Here is a 17,446-nt window from a genome sequence, read left to right on the forward strand (position 1 = left end):
ACCCCGAGGCAGGGGAGTTCCTTGTGGCAGAGTCCACACATGTGTCCTCAATGGATGTTTACGTGGCGGCCCCTTCCAGCCGGGTGCTTCCACTGCCCTAGAAGGGTGTCTAAGCAAGCGAAGATTGCCATCTTCCAGGGCAATGGCCCTCCTTGAAATTCTTGCCTTATCTGGAGAATCCACCTATCGGAGAGCTGGGTGGCCCTGAACTGTTCACTTACCCTCTCTGAGCCTTCGCCGACAGCTGGTGGCAGCACTGTCCATGGGGTAGAAGAAGGGCTGGAAAGAGTCCAAGAACCAACCCAGAGCCTTGTCCTTTCCCACTGCACTGTGTCCACACCCCGTGCCACCCCTACTTACCGCCGTGTGATACTTGCCAAGCATCTGGAGCCCTCTAGACGGGCTGGCTCCTCGGGCAGGTGATCAGTGCAAGTCACACAGTCACCACGCTCTGAGGGGCCCGTGCTGTCGCCATCTTGAAATTCCTAAAGTTGGACAGGGGGCCTGCATTCACGTCTTACACTGTGCTCTGCTCGCGGTGTGACAGGTCCTGTCCCCAGGCCTGCGTTTCCCGTGACGTAGCTTGGTCACAGTAGTGTCTGCCATGGGGAGTGGCTGGGCGGGGTGGGGGGGTGGGGGCGTGCGGGGTAAATGAGGTGACCCCTTCGCAGAGGGCCTGGCCCACGGCAAGTGTCTCCTCACCTCAGCCACTTTGCTACTGTGATTACCCGAAACCCTCTGCAGCCTGCCTCTCGCCCTCCTGGTCTTTCCTGTCCCCCGGGAAGACTCCTTCTCAACCTCCTCTCTCTCCGTGGACTCTGACCCAAGGACTCAAACATCTAGGGCACAAGGACCGGACTTGGAAATCACAGCCGTCTCCTCGGAGCGCTTGAAGCCCTTATCAGAAAGGAAACTGCTAACGACTCTGTCTCTGGTTTATGGCAGCTCGCTCTGTTTATGGCCCTTTTACTGCCCTGGGCCCTGGGGGTTCAGACAGAGCCGCTCTTTGTGACAGAAGATGGCGCCAAGGAGGGCGCCATTGCTGGTGGTGGTGGTTCCCCAGACGGAGACCCACCTTCCCTCTGGGCGCAGGCCTTGGATTCCCTGTGGTCGGGGCTGGGTCAGCCTGGAAACGTCTACAGTAATGTCTGACTGGGCCCAGAAGCCACACGTACAAGCCTGAGTGTGGTCATCCTGCCCAGGGCTCTGGGCTCAGCTTCCTGGACTGGACATATGTTAATCCAGCAGCGAACAGTGGTCATTTCTGCTTTCTTCACGCCAGTGACAATGGCTGGTTCTTGGCATCTACCATCTTGATACCCACGGCATCTTGGGCCCGTTAGCCGGGGCCTGGTAAGTGGGAGACTTTTTTTTTTTTTTTAAAGGATAGCTTGAAAATTATTTAAACACTTTTTAAGGAAGGATAGCTTGAAAGTTATTTCAGTCACAAACAACCCTTAAAAGTGGTTATTTATCCTTAGCTCTGTTTTGCAGATGGGGAAATTAAGGCTTAAAAGGATACACAATGTATTAAAAAGGATATACAACTTATTCCAGGTCAGTGGTGGGGTCGGGATTTGAAACTTGATGTATCTCTGACTCCAGAGTTCCAAAGGGTGGTGTTGCTGCTCATGCATGAATTCTTATTCTTCTGCTCCTTCCTTCATTACACTGTGCCCGATACAAAAGAAGTGGTAGGCCTGGTCCCAGCAACCGATAGCTCTGTGCGGGTCAGACTGGCCGTTATATATGCATCTTATATATGCAAGACAAGCAGCCTAGCCCAGGCCACGTGCAGAAGGGCGGAAAAGAGCATATTCCTGGGAGGGGCGTGACTGTGACTTCCTGTGTCTGTCTCTCTCTTGTGTCCCCTTCTCCTCCCAGCCTGGGGTGCCCCTGAATAAGGCCCACCTCAAAGAGTACATTTATAGAGAAAACGTCTAAATTGGGTGTTGAGGTTCTGGGGGAGGGGGCTAATAAATAGCACCTCCTTTCCCTGCCCACGTGTCAGGCTAATGGAGAGCACACACAGGACTCAGGCAGGTGGTGATGATACATCAGGTTTGCTGCTGATCAAGGAAGGGTGCGGCAGGAATCAGCAATCCCGCTTCCTAGAGCTGAGACCTGCTAAGTAGACGTGCTTACCTGACCCTGGTTTGGAGGGACGACCTCGGATCTCCCCGGTGGGGTCTGCCCTGTGAAACTTAGGGCCTTGAGGAGCTGATGAAGATGGGGAGACTCCGCAGGCCAACTCCAAAGAGGGATGGGCAGAGTTACACACACCCCTGGTTAGTCTCTTCCTCTTCTGGGGCCAGGGGGCCCTCCCCCACCTCGTGGGAGCTAAAGGAGTGGAGGGCAGCATGCGCCCACGCTGGGGCCAGCAGGTGAGGACCCAGCTCCCCAGCTGAGCAGCAGAGGATGGAACAGCCTCGTATCCATGACGGGTGGTCAGAGGAGGTGGTTCATGAAGAGATGTGTCGGGGGGCCTCCATTCCTAAAGCCCATGGAGTCTCTGTTCCTTCTACTGAAAGTGGGCAAGGCCTAGCAGGGAAGGTCCAGCTGGAAAGCCCCAAAATGTTCCCGCTGCTCGTTCCTGCCCCTGCACACTCATCCAGCCTCGGGAAACAGGCTCAAGGGTCCTGTGTTGGGTGACCTGCACCTAGTGAGGTTGTCCAGCCTCCCTCACTGGCCCCCAGGTCCCACCAGGGAGGAAAACGAAATCTGAAAAGTGCCGGCCGTGAGTCCAGGCAACACAGCCGAGCCAGGGTCCAGGACTCCCAGGAAGGCCAAACTCCCTGCTCTCTGCCTTCGTTCCTGCAGCCTGCAACACTAAGCCCCGCTCGGGAGGCTCGGGAGGCTCCAAAGCTGGTGGGAGACACAGGTGGGCTCGCATGTGCCTTCAGTGTCGCGTGATGCGGTCGTGCCAGGAGGGCTCTGGGGACCCGGGGGGAAGTAGCCTCCAGGGCACGGTTGCCCCCGTGCCCCGCACACACAGCACGAGGCAGGGCAAAGGGCCCCGCACGGCATGCTGAGGGAGCATTGAGTCAGCGTGCAGAGCGCCAGAGGGTTGGAGAGCAGCCGGGAGAGGCTCAGTCCTGGACCCTTGTCATCCTCTGAAGCTCCCGTTCACCCCCGGGGCGGGGGAGGGCTGCCCCGACATCACCCCCACACCAAGATGTTAGAGCTCGCGGTATCTCAAAGACACACAGAAGCCTTGTCGGTGAGGAAGACCAGTCCGCGTGGTACACACCAGCAGGGGCCCCCGGCTAGCAACAGAACACGCGCCCTGGCAGGGAACCTTGACACGTCTGCGGCCATCATAACACGCGCCCCGAGGACCGGCTTTGAACGAGGCTTTTTTCGACGCGGAATACGAATAAGGGATGGAATCTGTACCGAGAAGAATTGTCAAAACACAGCATCTTGCAGGATTTACAAAGAGAGGAACAAATGTGCCCGGGGAAGGCATCAGAAACTTGGTAGTCACACCTGGATGGTGAAAAAATTGTGGAAACAAAAAGAGAAGCAGCACGCCGCACGGTGCGTCTGGTGCCGATTACCGGGAGCTCCCTTGGAAGGCTCTGAGGGACAGGGAGTGGCTGGGGGCTTTGAGGATAAGGGGGGCCCGGGATGGGCACCCCCTTCTCCTGAACACCGCCCCCCCCCCCCGCCGTGGGGCCCATCTTACGGCTCTTGGGAGGAGCAGCGGGATCATAAAACACGCCAAGGCTGTTCATATCCGAGCCCGGGGACAGGCCGGGAGGGCGGGAGGTGGTGGTGACAGGGGTGGGGATGCTGGGCAAGGGTCTCGGCAGCAAGGCTTGGGGCTGGGGGTGACTTCCGAGGAGACACAATGAGGTTAGCTGGCTGTAGTCCTTATACCCCTAGTTGAAGACTGGCAGTGAGCACTGAGCAGATAAAATGTGTGCCAAGACCCCAGCTGGCCTTGGCAAACCATTGGTGCCAGAAACTAAATTTACTGGCTAGAACGTTTCCACTCCCAACTCCATCTGAAACGTACGGTTATTTTATTCCCATTTTATAGTGAAGGGAAGGGAGTCTCAAAGAGCCCAAAAGACTTTGCAGGGTGTCCTTCGCGGGGGAGCCAGGCCCCAGCCTGGGTTGTTCTCTCTGTTTTTTGCCCAAGGTGATTCATCCTTACCAGGTGCCCAACGGGTCCCAGCCGCTTTATGGTATTACTTCATTTAATCCTCACACCAACTCCCAAGCCAGGGGCTGCCATTCCTCCCAATTTATACTTGGGGAAACTGAGGCACAGAGCAAGGACAGACTCTCTCCTCTCTCTGTAGGGAGCCAGCCATCCCTTTTCAGAGCCCCCATGTTTAACCACTATGCCACACTCCCCTGGCTCTTAATTATATTTTAGGATAAAGAAAACGTGTTCTTCCCCTGGCCCACAAGGCTCCACCAAGCCCCCCAGGCCAGTCTGCTCCACCTTGCCTTTCTCCCTGGCTCTCAGTGTTCCTGCGTTTCTGGAAAAGGTACAGCTTCGTCCTGCCTGGGGCCTGTGCAGGTCCTGCTCCCAGCCGCCCACAGCCCCGGCACCCCCCACCCCCTACCCCTGGGCTGTGGCTCACCAGTTCCAGCACAGAGCATGGATTCCAGGCTCTTCCTCGCCCCAGGTGATCAGAGCCTCACCTTGAGCCCTCCTAGTCAAGTAGCCGCCTTCCTCCCCACCTTCGCCCAGACAGCTGGCTGCAGAGGTCAGGCACTCCGCTCTTTGGATCCACTTTGGGGCCCTGGTGCCCATTGCATTGGATGCCCGTCTTCCTCTTCCCTCCCGGCTCCCTGGGAAAAGGTCCCTTCTTTGGGGGAGTGGGGGCGGGTGAGCACCATCCCAAGGGCACACTAGGCCCTCCATTGTCTTGTAGAGTGTAAGGCTGACACCTTTTCACAGGGAAATTCAGAGTGGGGACTCCCTGTGGAGGCTGGAGAGGGGGAAGGAAGGCAGCCTTTGTCGGGGTGGAAAAGGTTAAAGCTCGGGGTGGGGGGGTGGGAGGGTCCTGTCTGTTAGGGCAAAGCCAAGTTCGGGTGAAGCAGCGGCTAGACCTACAGGAAGTGGGTGGTCACCTGAGAAAGCTGACTTGGGGAGTGGGGGAGCATGGGACCCCCGCGCCCTAACTGGGTGGCAGGGCTTTTCGGGGCAGGCTTCTTGGTCTTGACCTCTGGAAGCTGTCCTGCAACTGGGGCTTCTCCGGGGCTCCCTCCGAGCGGCCACCGGGAAGACAGTCCCGTCTCCACTCGGCAGGCAGCTGTCTCGCACCTGCCCTTCACACAGGGCTCACCGTGCTCCCGGCGTCTCTGACCTTGGCTTTGAGAAGGGGAGGAGGAGCAAGCCCTTTACTCACTTTCGTGACTCCAAAGGCAGGCAACCAGGTCTCAATCATTTTCTGATTTGTGAATTAATGGATTCAGGTGCAAAGTGGTACACAGGTAGACGGATTTAACGCATTGAACAAATTGACCTTGAGAAAAATATTTAAGTATGCAAAAAAAGAAACACTCAGTTCAGGGAGAGGGGAAATGGTGTTTCCAGCTAAAAGACTGGCCTCCTGGTCGTGGTGTCTGTTGTGGTACCACGCCCCAGTCTTCCTTGTCTGGAGAACTGGGCTAGCTCACGGTGGATTTTTTCCACTTAATTTTTTTCCTAACATCCCCTAAGTGTTGGGGTGATGTGTTGAGATTATCAAGACAGATTTTGCAGCTTTGATAACTACTGTATCTTTTTTCTACACTCGAAAAGTATTATTGGGGAATATTTGTTAACAGAACATTAGTAACAGGAGGAGATGGTCAACCCACACATTCTAATTTGGGGATACTCATATTCTTGCTAAGAAAACCATTAAGTCCTGTCTCATGTGCAGACAATGGTCACATCGACAGAACAAAAACAAAAAAAGACTTCCCCAGAGTTGTTCTGGGCCAACCCATTCAGGAATTCTCTGCCCCCATATCTAAGTTCCGTGATAGGAATTCTGAAGATGGCTTTACAAACATCATTCAAAGAATGAGCCCCAGCTCCTCCTACTCTGGGCACCACATTTGAATCCCAAAGATCCCTTCATTAGCAACTTTTCCTCCAGGTTCCCTCCCGCTCCAAGGGGAAGGTTTGCTTCCCTCTTCTAAATTTGAAGCAGTAGCTAACAAATAATATATTTACCTTCTAGACGAATAAGTCCTGTCTCTCCATTTCGAGGGGGGATCCCCCAATAACTTGGGGAAAGGTGGGAGCAAAGTAAATATTGTTTTTGAGTGTGATCAAATGTCACTAGCCCAGAACTCAGTAAACTCTCAAAACAATTTCGGTTTTGCATTTCATAACCTATTTGGAGAAATCTGATATGTTTTTACAGAAACATCCAGTAACCTTGGAAGAACCTCAGACATTTATAATTATTGCTGGCTTATGCTTGTCGCCATCCCCCCTCAATGCACTGTTGTGTGTAAGTGTGGAAAAGGCTCCTGTAACCGTATGTCCTGCCACTCGGTGCCCAGCTTGAGCCACGTGAGTCGGTTTGGCCACGCCCCTTGGAAAAGGATGTCTCTCAATCTGTGGGTCCAGAATCCGGACGCGGTTTAGCTGGAGCCTCTGGCTCAACGTGGTCCACGCCGTTGCAGGGGGGCTACCAGCTGGGCCTACGCGTGTCTCAAGGCTTGGCTGGGTAGGAATCAACTTCCAAGATCACCCACTTGGTGGGTGGCAGGCCTTGTCCCTTGCCACATGGGCCTCTCCCCTCCACAGGGCTGCCTCACGATCCTAAAGAAGCACCGAAGATAGAAGTCACAATCTTTTTATAATCCAATCTCAGAAGGAACATCCTGTCCTGTCTGCCATATTCTGTTGGTTCGAGGCAAGTCAGTAAGGCCCACCACGCTCAAAGGGAGGGAATGACACGGGGCAGAGTGCCCGGACACAGGGCTCATGGAGGTCCACTCCGAGGATGCCAACCACAACGCCCATGGCACGGCAGCTAAAGGCGTCACTCTGCCGTGAGGATCTGATGACCCAGCCCCAGCACCCAGGCGGGCGTCGTGCTGGTGCGTCCGTGTCCATGTCATACCAGTTGTCCAGTGTTTCACGTATCACCTGTGGCCACAACGTGGTTCAGCCGTGGACCCGGCTAAGGGTTGCACATATCAAAAAGCATGGCCCCTTCTTCTGAGTCTGCAGTTGGGTGGGTAGGACAGAGAAGTAGATCAGCCGAAGTGTTTTGCTAGAGGTGAGGCCCAGGTGCCACGGAACCACGGAGAGGAGTGTCTCCCAGTCTGGGGGCATAAGGCAGGGGAGGAGTGAAGAAGCCGAAAAGGTGGCCTGCTGGCCAAGGGAATCTCAAGCACAAAAGCACAGAGGAGTAGAGGACAGGAGCCACTATGAGGGACCGCCCTTGGCAGGGGCCTGGGGAGCCAGCAGGACGCAGAGCTGGAGACTGGCCAGGGCCAACCACCTTGGGCACCGGCCAACGCGGGCTCTGGGCCTTGTCCTGGAGGATATATGTGGCCCAGAGAGGATTCGAAGCCGGGGACGATACTGTCAATTTTGGAGTACAGAATGCTGTCTATGGTGGCAACATGTCGGGGGGCCCAGGGGCAGGGGGCTCTACTACAGGCCAGGCGAACAGAATGTTCTGCTGTTCCTGGCAAGAGATGAGAAGAGCCGGAGCCCTGGTCGGTGGTTGTGGATTTGGGGAGAAGGTGGTGACTTTAGGAGATTTTTAGGAGGCAGAATGGACAGAGCTGGATGACTGAATGGGGATGGATGAGGGAGTAGAAGGATCTAGAAATGGTCCAGGTTCCTGACTGAGGCAGTGGGGCTTGGTGATTCACTGCCTACCAGGAGGATGGCTGGTTTCAACAGGGACAAAGGAGGCTCCCTTTTAAGATTCCAAATTGGAGACAGCTGTGGCCTGCCGCCCATCCAAAGTGAGGATGACGAGGGAGGGCATAGGTCTGGGGGCCCCCCGCCCCCGTCTTTAGAGAATGGGGCTTGGACCTACGGGTGGACCAGGAGATTGCCCAGAAGACATTTCAGGGGAAAGGAACCCAGAGGAAGGGCAGCCTGTGAGGGCCGGGGGTGGGGGGGTTGGCGGTGGGGGGGAGGCCTGTGGAGCAGCAGGAGATAGAGATTTCCTGGTAAGAAAGTCCTGTCAGGTAAGAGGGAGGCTTGAACTGCAGAGAGGACAGGAGCAGGGCTACAGCCCCGTCAAGCCAGAACCAGAGCAAAATCATCCCATGGGATTTACCTATAGGGTGGCTTTTACCTGGCTGAAAATGAATTTGGGGGGGAAAGGCTATCGTGGGTGGAGGAGACAATGAAAGGGGAGGAAGTGTAGACAGCAAGTGTACTCCTCTTGACAGACGTTTGCCAGCACATTATCTGAGTGCTCTGAAGCTGGCAGGGTGCCGGATGGGCCCTGGAGTCAGCACCGAAGGCAGGCTACATAATAAAGCAGCATATGTTGGGGCGCCCGGGTGGCTCAGTCGGTTAAGCGTCAGCCTTCAGCTCAAGTCGCGATCTCAGGGTCCTGGGATCGAGCCCCGCATCGGGCTCCCTGCTCCGCGGGAGGCCTGCTTCTCCCTCTCCCTCTCCCCCTGCTTGTGCTCGCTCTCTCTCTCTCTCTCTCTCTGACAAATAAATAAAATCTTTAAAAAATAATAATAATAAAGCAGCATGTGGAGGACTTGACAGAGGGAAGTTTCTTCCACCGGGAGGCAATATCCAGAACCTCTCCAGGTGTTCTGGAGCAGCTGGGACTCTGCCTAGCATCCTGGCCACCCCCCAACCCCTGGGGGCAAATCGCACCCCCCCCCCCAAGATGGAGAAAGTGCTCAGTCACCTTGTGGGAATGCTCCGAGCAAATGGAGAAACTAACGTGAAAGAATAAAGGAACCCATTCCAAGCTTGGCAAACCTTCACTTTCCAGAGGCTGTTTCAAAGGAGCAGGATGAAACATCAGGAGCAGAAAACAATGTCTACTGAGACAGCTTGGCAACGCAGACCTATTTATTAGCAAAGCTTCCCGTGTAGCCACTGGGCGTGCTCCTCCAGCGCCTCTTCTCCTCTTTCTCCCCTCCTTTCCCCCAAACAATCTTTTCCGTGTGCACATCTGCTTGACACCGTGGAGAAGAAAATGTCAAAACTCAGAACCTCTTTCTGGATTTGTTTTAGTATTGGTGGTCTCTTCTGGTTATGAGCTCAGGCCAACTCTTAAAAAGCCAAACTCCAAGATGATGAATGGCAACATGCCAACGGCCCGGCCGTTTGTAGCTCCATTTACAATAAATAGGAAAAGCACTTGAAAGTAAATCAGATTAGGAAGTTTTACACTATTAGCTCTGTTTTAAATTTAACATTTAAATGATGTGTTATCATTCATTTTATTAACAAATACGTTTCCCCAACACTTCTCTGGATAGGATTTCTTAGAGAAACCTCCCTTTTTCTCTTGTGGCTTCAAAATTTCCACCTTGACGTCTCAGTCCGTGCTCTGCTAAGGGGAGAGCAAGTAGGAAGGGGGGGCCTGGAGGGATGTGGAGTCGGCCTTTTCCTCTTTTCTTTCTCCTCTCAGGCTTTGTGAAAGTCAGTTCTCCCTTAGGTGAACCGACCCCATTGGGATGCCCATGGAAACGCCTGCCACCATAAAAGACTTGGTGGATAGCCCAGTTCCAAGGGTCAAGGCGATCCCTAAGCAGGGGCAGAAGGAAGGGTGTTTCAGTGGAATTTCAGGCTGAAGCCCTGGGGTGGCTCTTTTAGGAAAACATCCCCAATCATGTTTATTAGTTCCGCATTGGAAGTCAGGGACTTGAGGATCTCAGGCCCCCCTCTTAGCCAGCCCTACCCTGGGTTCTCCCCATCGGGAGGAGGAAAAGAGGATGGATGGGGAGTCAGAACCCTCCAGAGGTTTCAGCTCAGCTCCAGCAAGGGCGGAGTGATCTTGGGAAAAATCTCTTCACCTCTTCCTAGCTTAAGTTCCCCATCTTAAAAGGCAGATTGGATCAGATAACACTTTAAGAGTCCCCTGGCTAGAAAATTTGGATGTTTCATTTTGGGTACAGGAGAGGACTATTTTTGAGAGATTACAGAAAGGCACAGCACCCCCCCTTTCCCTCCCAGCTTGCTCCTCCCTGCAGGGAAGATGGCAGGGTGGCTCACCTCTGCAGGACCTCTGTGGTAGCCTCCAGGCCCCCACCCCCAGGAGTGGGTCTCCCAACTGGAGGGCATCTTCGCTTCGGAATGGGTAAACAGACTATTGAGGGAACAGCTTGGAGGGCCTCCTGTATCTCAAGCGTCTTGCTGGACATTTACCTGATTGCTTATCCCCACAACAGGATTCTGAGGGTTGTTTCCCCACTCTATGGGTGAACACATAGTGACTCAGAAGGGCTAGGTGACCTGCAGTCTTAGGAAAGGTTACCTGTGTCCCTCTCCACCTCCCTCCTTAAACAAAGGTACATTGTCTAAGGTGGCACTTTTCCAAAGAAATAAAAGACAAAATCACTGAATCTCAGAAAACCATATCCTGGGTCTGAGCTCCTCTGAATTCACAGCTGGTATGACTTCCACGCCAGAGGGGTTTGAGGCGGGGGGCTGACCAAAGTTTGGAGATCTGGCCAGATGCTTCTCAGGGAGTCCCTAGTCCCCGTTTTCTGGGATTCTAGGATTTCAATCTGATACGTAATTCCCAGAGAAAAGAATTATCTTCTCTGCTTTATTAAACTTGTCTGCACTTAGGCAAAGTAGGCTGTTTATCCTCTGTAAGGTTTTTCTTTAAAGGAGGGGGGAAGAGTGAGCATGTGCAGAAATCCATCACCTTGCTTTCCAGTTTCCAGGCAACCGTGCAGGATTACAAGTCACATGATATCACTGCTGCCAGGGAGAAGGGAAAAATGGAAAACTGTGCTATCTTGAGAAAGGGGCTGGGTATAAGCAAAGGACTTTGGATTCTCTTCCAGAAACACTATCAACAAGTAGTCAAAGACCTGGAGGCTTGAGAGGGCTCCCGGCTTCTCCGCACTTGGCCCAGCCTCCTGCTGGATGGGAAATGGACCGCCAGATCTGAAGTCAAGGGGGAAGGGGAAAGAGCAGGGGTGAGATGGAGGGGGAGCCGTTGGCCCAAGGTGACCAAACACCTGTTCTGGAAATCAGGCTCTCAGAGAGGTCATTAATGAGACAATCCAAACCAAACCAGGCCTTGTGTCTCTGTGTCCCCATCTCCCTTCCCTCCTTCCTGCTGCTGCAGCCCTGGGATAATGAGGGAGCAGGAGAGCCTTTGGTTTAAGCCGAGCCTGTGATGATTAGGGCTGGCTGGGGGGCAGTGAAGGGTCAGTGGGGACAGCTGGGAGGGGAGGAAAACCACCCATGAAGACCAAGTTTCCACTTCCTTTTTTAAAGCCTCCTCTTTCTGATCATTGTTTATTTTGATTTTGGATGTTTTGATTTTTCTATCTCCCCTCCCCCACATTGTGTGTGTGTGTGTGTGTGTGTGTGTGTGTGTACGTGCACGCACATGGATGCCGCTGTTGTTTATATTGTAGACACTTCTTTGGCAATTTATTCCCCTCAGTATACACTTCTGTTCCTGTAATAACACCCTCTGTGGCCTAAAGACTCCCTGGAACCACAGGGACAGCTTGGCTCCTGGCTCTCGTGGGGTCGCAGAAGGGGGTGGGTGTGTCCTTGGCCATGGGTTCCACATACCAGCATTCCGGAAGGCCAGGCGCTTAGATGGAGCCGACCTGAAGTGGACTGGCTTCCAGTTTCCTCACACCCAGCAGTTGTCCCAAGGCAAAGATGAGTCATCCTGCCACACTCTTGCACCGGCCCTCCCGATTTGCCCGGAGGTGGCCATATTTCATAGCCTGGACTGTGGGTTTGCAGCCAGCCCGGCTGCCTGGGCAGGTGAGCCCAGAGGAGCAGAACGTGGACACAGACAGGCAGGTATTGGGAAGTGAGATGCCACCCACCTCGCCATTCAGGAGCTCCAAAAAATCTGGCAGCCCCGGCTGCAAAGGACTCTAGCCCCTTGTCACAGCCCCATAGACTGGGGGGAGGAAGAGCACAGTCCCTGATGCTTGCCCTTTTCCAGCAGATCACGGGTGTTGCACCTTCCTTCTCTTTTCCTACGGAAACCTAAATAGACACATTTCTTGCATGTTTCAAAGTTCTGAAGGCCTAATGACAGGTTAGGGGCACCTCTGCATTGAAAAGCGTTGTCATCCATTAAGTTCAACAAGCAAGTAAATAAAGAAAAAGTGAGTAGAGCTGGATACCCCAAGCCGAGCCCATCACCTTCAGTGCTGGGCTCCTCTTTTCACTTACTGAAACAATCTGACACCTTTAAGTTTCTCAGGAGGAGGAAAAGTTAATAGCTTATCAAATGAGGGACCATCCTATAGCAAGAGCTAGTCTAGGTTTGTGGCATATTTTCTTGTTCCGTTAAGTGAGAAGAGAAGGTTGTGCCTCATAAACATTACTGGCGGCATGTGGGGAGGTGACATTCAAAGGAGACAGTGGGTGAAGAGTTTTCAATACATTAAAACTGCGGATCAAGGAGAAAAAACATTCCGTGTCTGTTTAATATGGAACATATGGGAGGATGGGGGATGCCTGCCATAGCGTGTCGAGAATGCAGTTGTTACAGAAAGATGTTCTTCTCTATGTGCGCAAAAAGGGTTCTGGAGACCAGGTTGAGAATTTGTAGTTAAATCTTCAGGGAACTGAGGCCTGCTTCCTAACGAGGTGTCGGAGCCCATCTGCAGCCCTCAGGCCTGTGCTGGCGGATTCACACCCCCATCTTCACACATCCACAAACGCGCCGTGGTTCTAACCCACACTTAGCTACACGCGCGCAAGGGCACACACATGCTTCTGTGTGCAGGCCCGCGTGGGCCCTATGACACTTGGCCAGTGGATCCCAGGACCGGAACTCCCTTTACAAGATCCTCGCGGCCCAAATTCCCAGGGAAACTTGAATAGAGGTGGAAAAGTGTTTGATGATAGAAAAAAAAAATCTGCTTGCTTGCAGTTCTTGCGACTGCCAGAATGCTACAATAAACTGTTGCTTTCCAGGGCTGGGGCGGGCGAGGGCAGGCAGGGGGAGGCGGCCAGAGCAAAGAGGCCGGAGAACTTGAAAGACGGAGTTGGAACTCCGGCTGAGAGCGCCCCCAGGGCGGCGGGGGCCTGGCAGGGAGCGGAGGAGGACCCAGGAAGAATTGACGCGGGAGCCGAGCGTGCGGCGGAGGCGGGCCGGGCCGGGCCGGGCCGGGCCGGGCGGGCGCGGGGCGCTGGCCCTTTAAGGCGGGCGGCGCGGGCCGGCCGAGCGCGGCTGTGATTGGCGCGGCGGGATCACTGGCTCCCCAAGCCCGGCCCGGGGGAGTCGGCTGGAGCCGGCTGCGCTTTGATAAGGTCCTGGCAACTCAGTAACAACCCGAGAGCCGGGAAATAAAAATAACCCCTCACTGCAATGGACTTCGGGGCCGCCCGGCGTCCGAGGCGCCCGTCTCCCCCGCCGAAAGCCCTGCTGTAAAAGGTGGGGGTGGAGGGGCGGCCCCGGCGGAGCCGCTTCAAAGAAAGCCCCCCTCGGACCGGGGGCGAGGTCGCGCCGAGCGGCGTCGCGGGCGCCGGGGGCGGGAGGGGGCCCGGTCGGGCCGAGCCCCGGCCAGGAGGGGCGGTGTGAGCCGGGCGGCCCTGGGGAGGGGCGGCAGGGGCACCGGGGGCGGCCCGGGGCGCGGCCGGCGCGTACCTCCCTTTCAGGACCGTGCGCTCGGCTCGCGCCTTTGAAGTGCACAGTTAAATCCACAGCGCAGTTTTTGTTGGAAGCGCCCGGAGGACATTTGGTGCGCGGAGTGACTGCTGGAAACAGGACCTGTGTTGAAAGCCGGGCCGGGCGGGGGCCGGAGGGGCCGGGGGCGGCCGCGGCGGGGGCGGAGGCCCACTCGGGTCTTTTGCATAAAAGGGGCGGCGGAGCGCGCCGCTTCACCCTCCCTCCCGGTGGATCTCGCTCTAATCCCGGGATTGCTGTTTCCCCGCACCCCCCTCCCCTGCCGCGCGACTCCCGATGTTCCCCGACGCCGGGAGCGGCCCGGGGGGGCCCGGGGCTGCCGCTGCGAGCCGATCCGGGGGCCGGGGCCGGGGCCCTGCCCGGGGCGCCTGCGAGGTCTCGCCGCGGAGCGCGCGCGCGGATCAATGGTGAGTGCCGAGGCCGCGGCGGCCGGGCGGCCCGCGCGCTTTGATGTGCCGGCGGCCCTTTGAAGTTGGCAGGCCGGCTATTTCGGGGCGCTCTCCCGGCGGGCGCGGAGGGGAGCGGCGGGCCCGGCGCCCGGCGCTCCGGGGGGCTTGGCCGGGCAGCCCCGCGCGCCCTGCGCCAGGGGCCCCCTCCCCAGCGGGGTGGCGGGGCCCCCGGCGGAGAGACTTCTGCAAGTGGCGGCTGCGGCGGGGGCGGGGAGGGGGCAGATTCCCCCCCCCGGGGGTCGCGTCGCTGCCGTTGTTATGGATGTGAGTCGGGGTGTGAGTGTGCGCGGGAGTGCCTTTGGAAGGTGGGATGAAAGGGTGGCGGCGCCCCCCGCTTGCCCTCCCCCCGCCTCCTCCCACCCACCCCCCCGCCTCTCCCTCCGCCCCCTCCTCCCCTCCCGCCTCTCTGCCCCCCTCCCCTCCTCCCCTCCCGGCCGCCGGTCCGCGCTTAGGGGCCCCGAGCGCTGGCCCAGGCTCAGTCTGCGCGCAGGAGCGGCCCGAGCCCGGGGCGGCCGCGTCCCCCGCGTCCCTCCTCCCCGCCCGGGCCCCGCGCCCCCGGCCACCCCGGCCCCTTTTGCGGAGAGGCAGAGACTCCGCGCGTCGCCATTTCTGGACTAGGCTGCTGCTTTCCGTGCCTTTTCTGCGAGCGGCGGCGCCGGGGACCGACCCGCGCCCGGGCTCGGGGTGCCGCGAGCGCCTCCCGGGGCTCCGGCCCCGCGCTCGGCACCCGCTCGCCGGGGCTCTGGACGCGTTCGGTTGGATTTGGGCCGGGGGGGGGGCGGGCCGGTGGGGCTCGGCGGAGATGAGAGCCCGGCCTCGGGCCGCCTTCGTCTTCCAGGTAACGGGGCCGCCCCACCTTCCCTCCGCCCGGGCAGCGCGGCGCTACCGGCGGCCCCGCCACTCCGCCGGCCGAGTCTCCGAGCCCCGCGGCCCGAGAGGCCCCTCGTTCGGGGTCGCGCCCCATCCATCCCCCCACCCCCCGGCCCGCCCCTGCCCTCCTTAGTTTGATCCTTCCCGTGCTAGGGAAAGCGGCTTGTTTATTGGTTAGATAAGACTTTTTTCTTTTGGAAAAAAGACAGGATTGAGGTCAGTAGAGTTTGGGATTCTTGGCAGAGGCAGTGGTAGCTTGAGACGGTTTCTGATCCGGTTTTGTAGGGTTTGTGACTCCGGGAGGTGAGCTGGGGGCGGGAGTGGGGGCGAAGGGGGCGGCGGGTCCCAAGGCTTCTCTGCTTCTCTCTCAAAGTTTGAAGATCAAAGTCTTGTCTGAGTGAGTTGATTTCTGGTTTTGGGGAGCGGGGAACACAGAGGTGTAGACTGAGCCGGATTCTTGGCGGGAGGCGGGGGCGCAGCGAACATTTACATCTGGGTGGAGGGGGGCGTTTTCCAGCTGGGAGCCCATTCCGCCCCTTGCTGGGCGGGCTTCTTTCTCGGTCGAGGATCTTCAGAATTTTTAAGGAGTGGGAAGGGGGAGCGCCGAGGGAAGGGGTGGGTGGGGGGAATGGGAACCAGATGCCGGGGAAGGGCACGTTTGGAGCTCGAGTTATCTGTGCGGAGAGCCGAGTGGGGAAATTTACCGAAATTGGTTTCACCTGCACACAGCCCGGCGGCTCCGTGTGCGCGTCTTTGGAGTTGATGCTATCGGGGGGAGGGGAGCAGAGGGGAGGGGAAGGGAGGGGAAGGGAGGGGAGCGGAGCCCGTGCGGAGCCAAGGCTGCCCTGCGTGCGCCCCGGCCGAGGGGGGTTTTGGAAGATTCAGTCTTACACCTTTCAAGCCCCTCCGCCCCCACCTCCCACCCTCCGCGCTCCCAGCCCACCTGCCCCGCCCCTCCCCCCCCAATTGTGCAGGGAGCTCAGATTTCGCCTTTGAAAAAGCAGCGTCTGATACTTTAGATGAGCACCTCGCAGATAGCTGGGTTGCTTGATTTGAATTTGAGGAGTTGAAAAGCCTGTTTACTTTCTTGCTTTGATGTTGGGTAGATCTGGTTTTGATTAGATCAATACCCCTTTCTCTCTCCCTACCTCCCCCCTTCCTTTTCTTTCCAGAAAGGAGGCTCAGATGAGCCCCTGCTGACTTGAGAGAGCAAGAGAGACCACGCTGATTGCTGCGAGGAACTGCGGGAAGAGAACAAACTCCGGGCGGAGGACTCCCTCACCATGAGCAGTGCTGTGTTGGTGACGCGCCTCCCAGACCCCAGCAGCAGCTTCCACGAGGATGCCCCCCGGCCCCCGGTCCCGGGGGAAGAAGGAGAGACCCCGCCGTGCCAGCCCGGGGTAGGAAAGGGCCAGGTCACCAAACCCATGCCTGTGTCCTCCAACACCAGGCGGAACGAGGATGGGTTGGGGGAGCCCGAGGGGCGGGCGTCCCCGGATTCCCCTCTGACCAGGTGGACCAAGTCCTTGCACTCCTTGTTGGGCGATCAAGATGGTGCTTATCTCTTCCGCACTTTCCTGGAAAGGGACAAATGCGTGGATACCTTAGACTTCTGGTTTGCCTGCAATGGATTCAGGCAGATGAACCTGAAGGATACCAAAACTTTACGGGTAGCCAAAGCGATCTACAAAAGGTACATTGAGAACAACAGCATCGTCTCCAAGCAGCTGAAACCTGCCACCAAAACCTACATAAGAGACGGCATCAAGAAGCAGCAGATTGATTCCATCATGTTTGACCAGGCGCAGACTGAGATCCAGTCGGTGATGGAGGAAAATGCCTACCAGATGTTTTTGACTTCTGATATATACCTCGAATATGTGAGGAGTGGGGGAGAAAACACAGCTTTCATGAGTAACGGGGGACTGGGGAGCCTCAAGGTCGTGTGTGGCTATCTCCCCACCTTGAACGAGGAAGAGGAGTGGGCTTGTGCTGACTTCAAGTGCAAACTGTCACCCACTGTGGTTGGCTTGTCCAGCAAAACCCTGAGGGCTACAGCGAACGTGAGGTCCACTGAGGCTGTTGAAAATGGATACAGGTAAGACTTTGTCCGTCTGGGGAGGGGGCTGGGGGACAGTGTGGACTTTGCAGATGTTTTGAGTTAAGTGGGGCAGATGGTGGGATGGTGAGGCTGCTGAGGCTGACAAAGGTCTGTTGAGAGCTAGGACTGCTGGCCATGTACCCTTGATCTTAGCTTTTCGTTGTTTAAAGTGGGGAGAAGTGCTGCACACACAGCTAAGTCTAAACCTGCAGTCTTCCAGGACT

General features: G+C 56.7%; 1 protein-coding gene across 8 annotated transcripts in view; it reads left to right on the forward strand.

Annotated features, from left to right (window-relative positions):
- Positions 1 to 13,411: 13,411 nt before the first annotated feature.
- Positions 13,412 to 17,446, forward strand: part of AXIN2 (axin 2) — a 31,537-nt gene continuing 27,502 nt past the window's right edge. Inside the window, exons 1-2 of one of the 8 annotated variants that reach the window (XM_036082696.2) lie at positions 13,412 to 13,550; positions 16,294 to 17,219. In XM_036082696.2, the coding sequence (XP_035938589.1) occupies positions 16,405 to 17,219 (815 nt within the window). In that variant the 5' untranslated portion in view covers positions 13,412 to 13,550; positions 16,294 to 16,404. Of the gene's footprint in view, positions 13,551 to 13,843; positions 14,210 to 14,285; positions 14,557 to 14,670; positions 15,090 to 15,443; positions 15,519 to 15,761; positions 15,865 to 16,293; positions 17,220 to 17,446 lie in introns of those variants that run through there. The other 7 variants (XM_036082697.2, XM_078065966.1, XM_036082698.2 and 4 more) reach the window with 7 other exon arrangements.

This window comes from Halichoerus grypus, chromosome 2 (assembly GCF_964656455.1).
Source record: "Halichoerus grypus chromosome 2, mHalGry1.hap1.1, whole genome shotgun sequence".
Classification (NCBI taxonomy): domain Eukaryota; kingdom Metazoa; phylum Chordata; class Mammalia; order Carnivora; family Phocidae; genus Halichoerus; species Halichoerus grypus.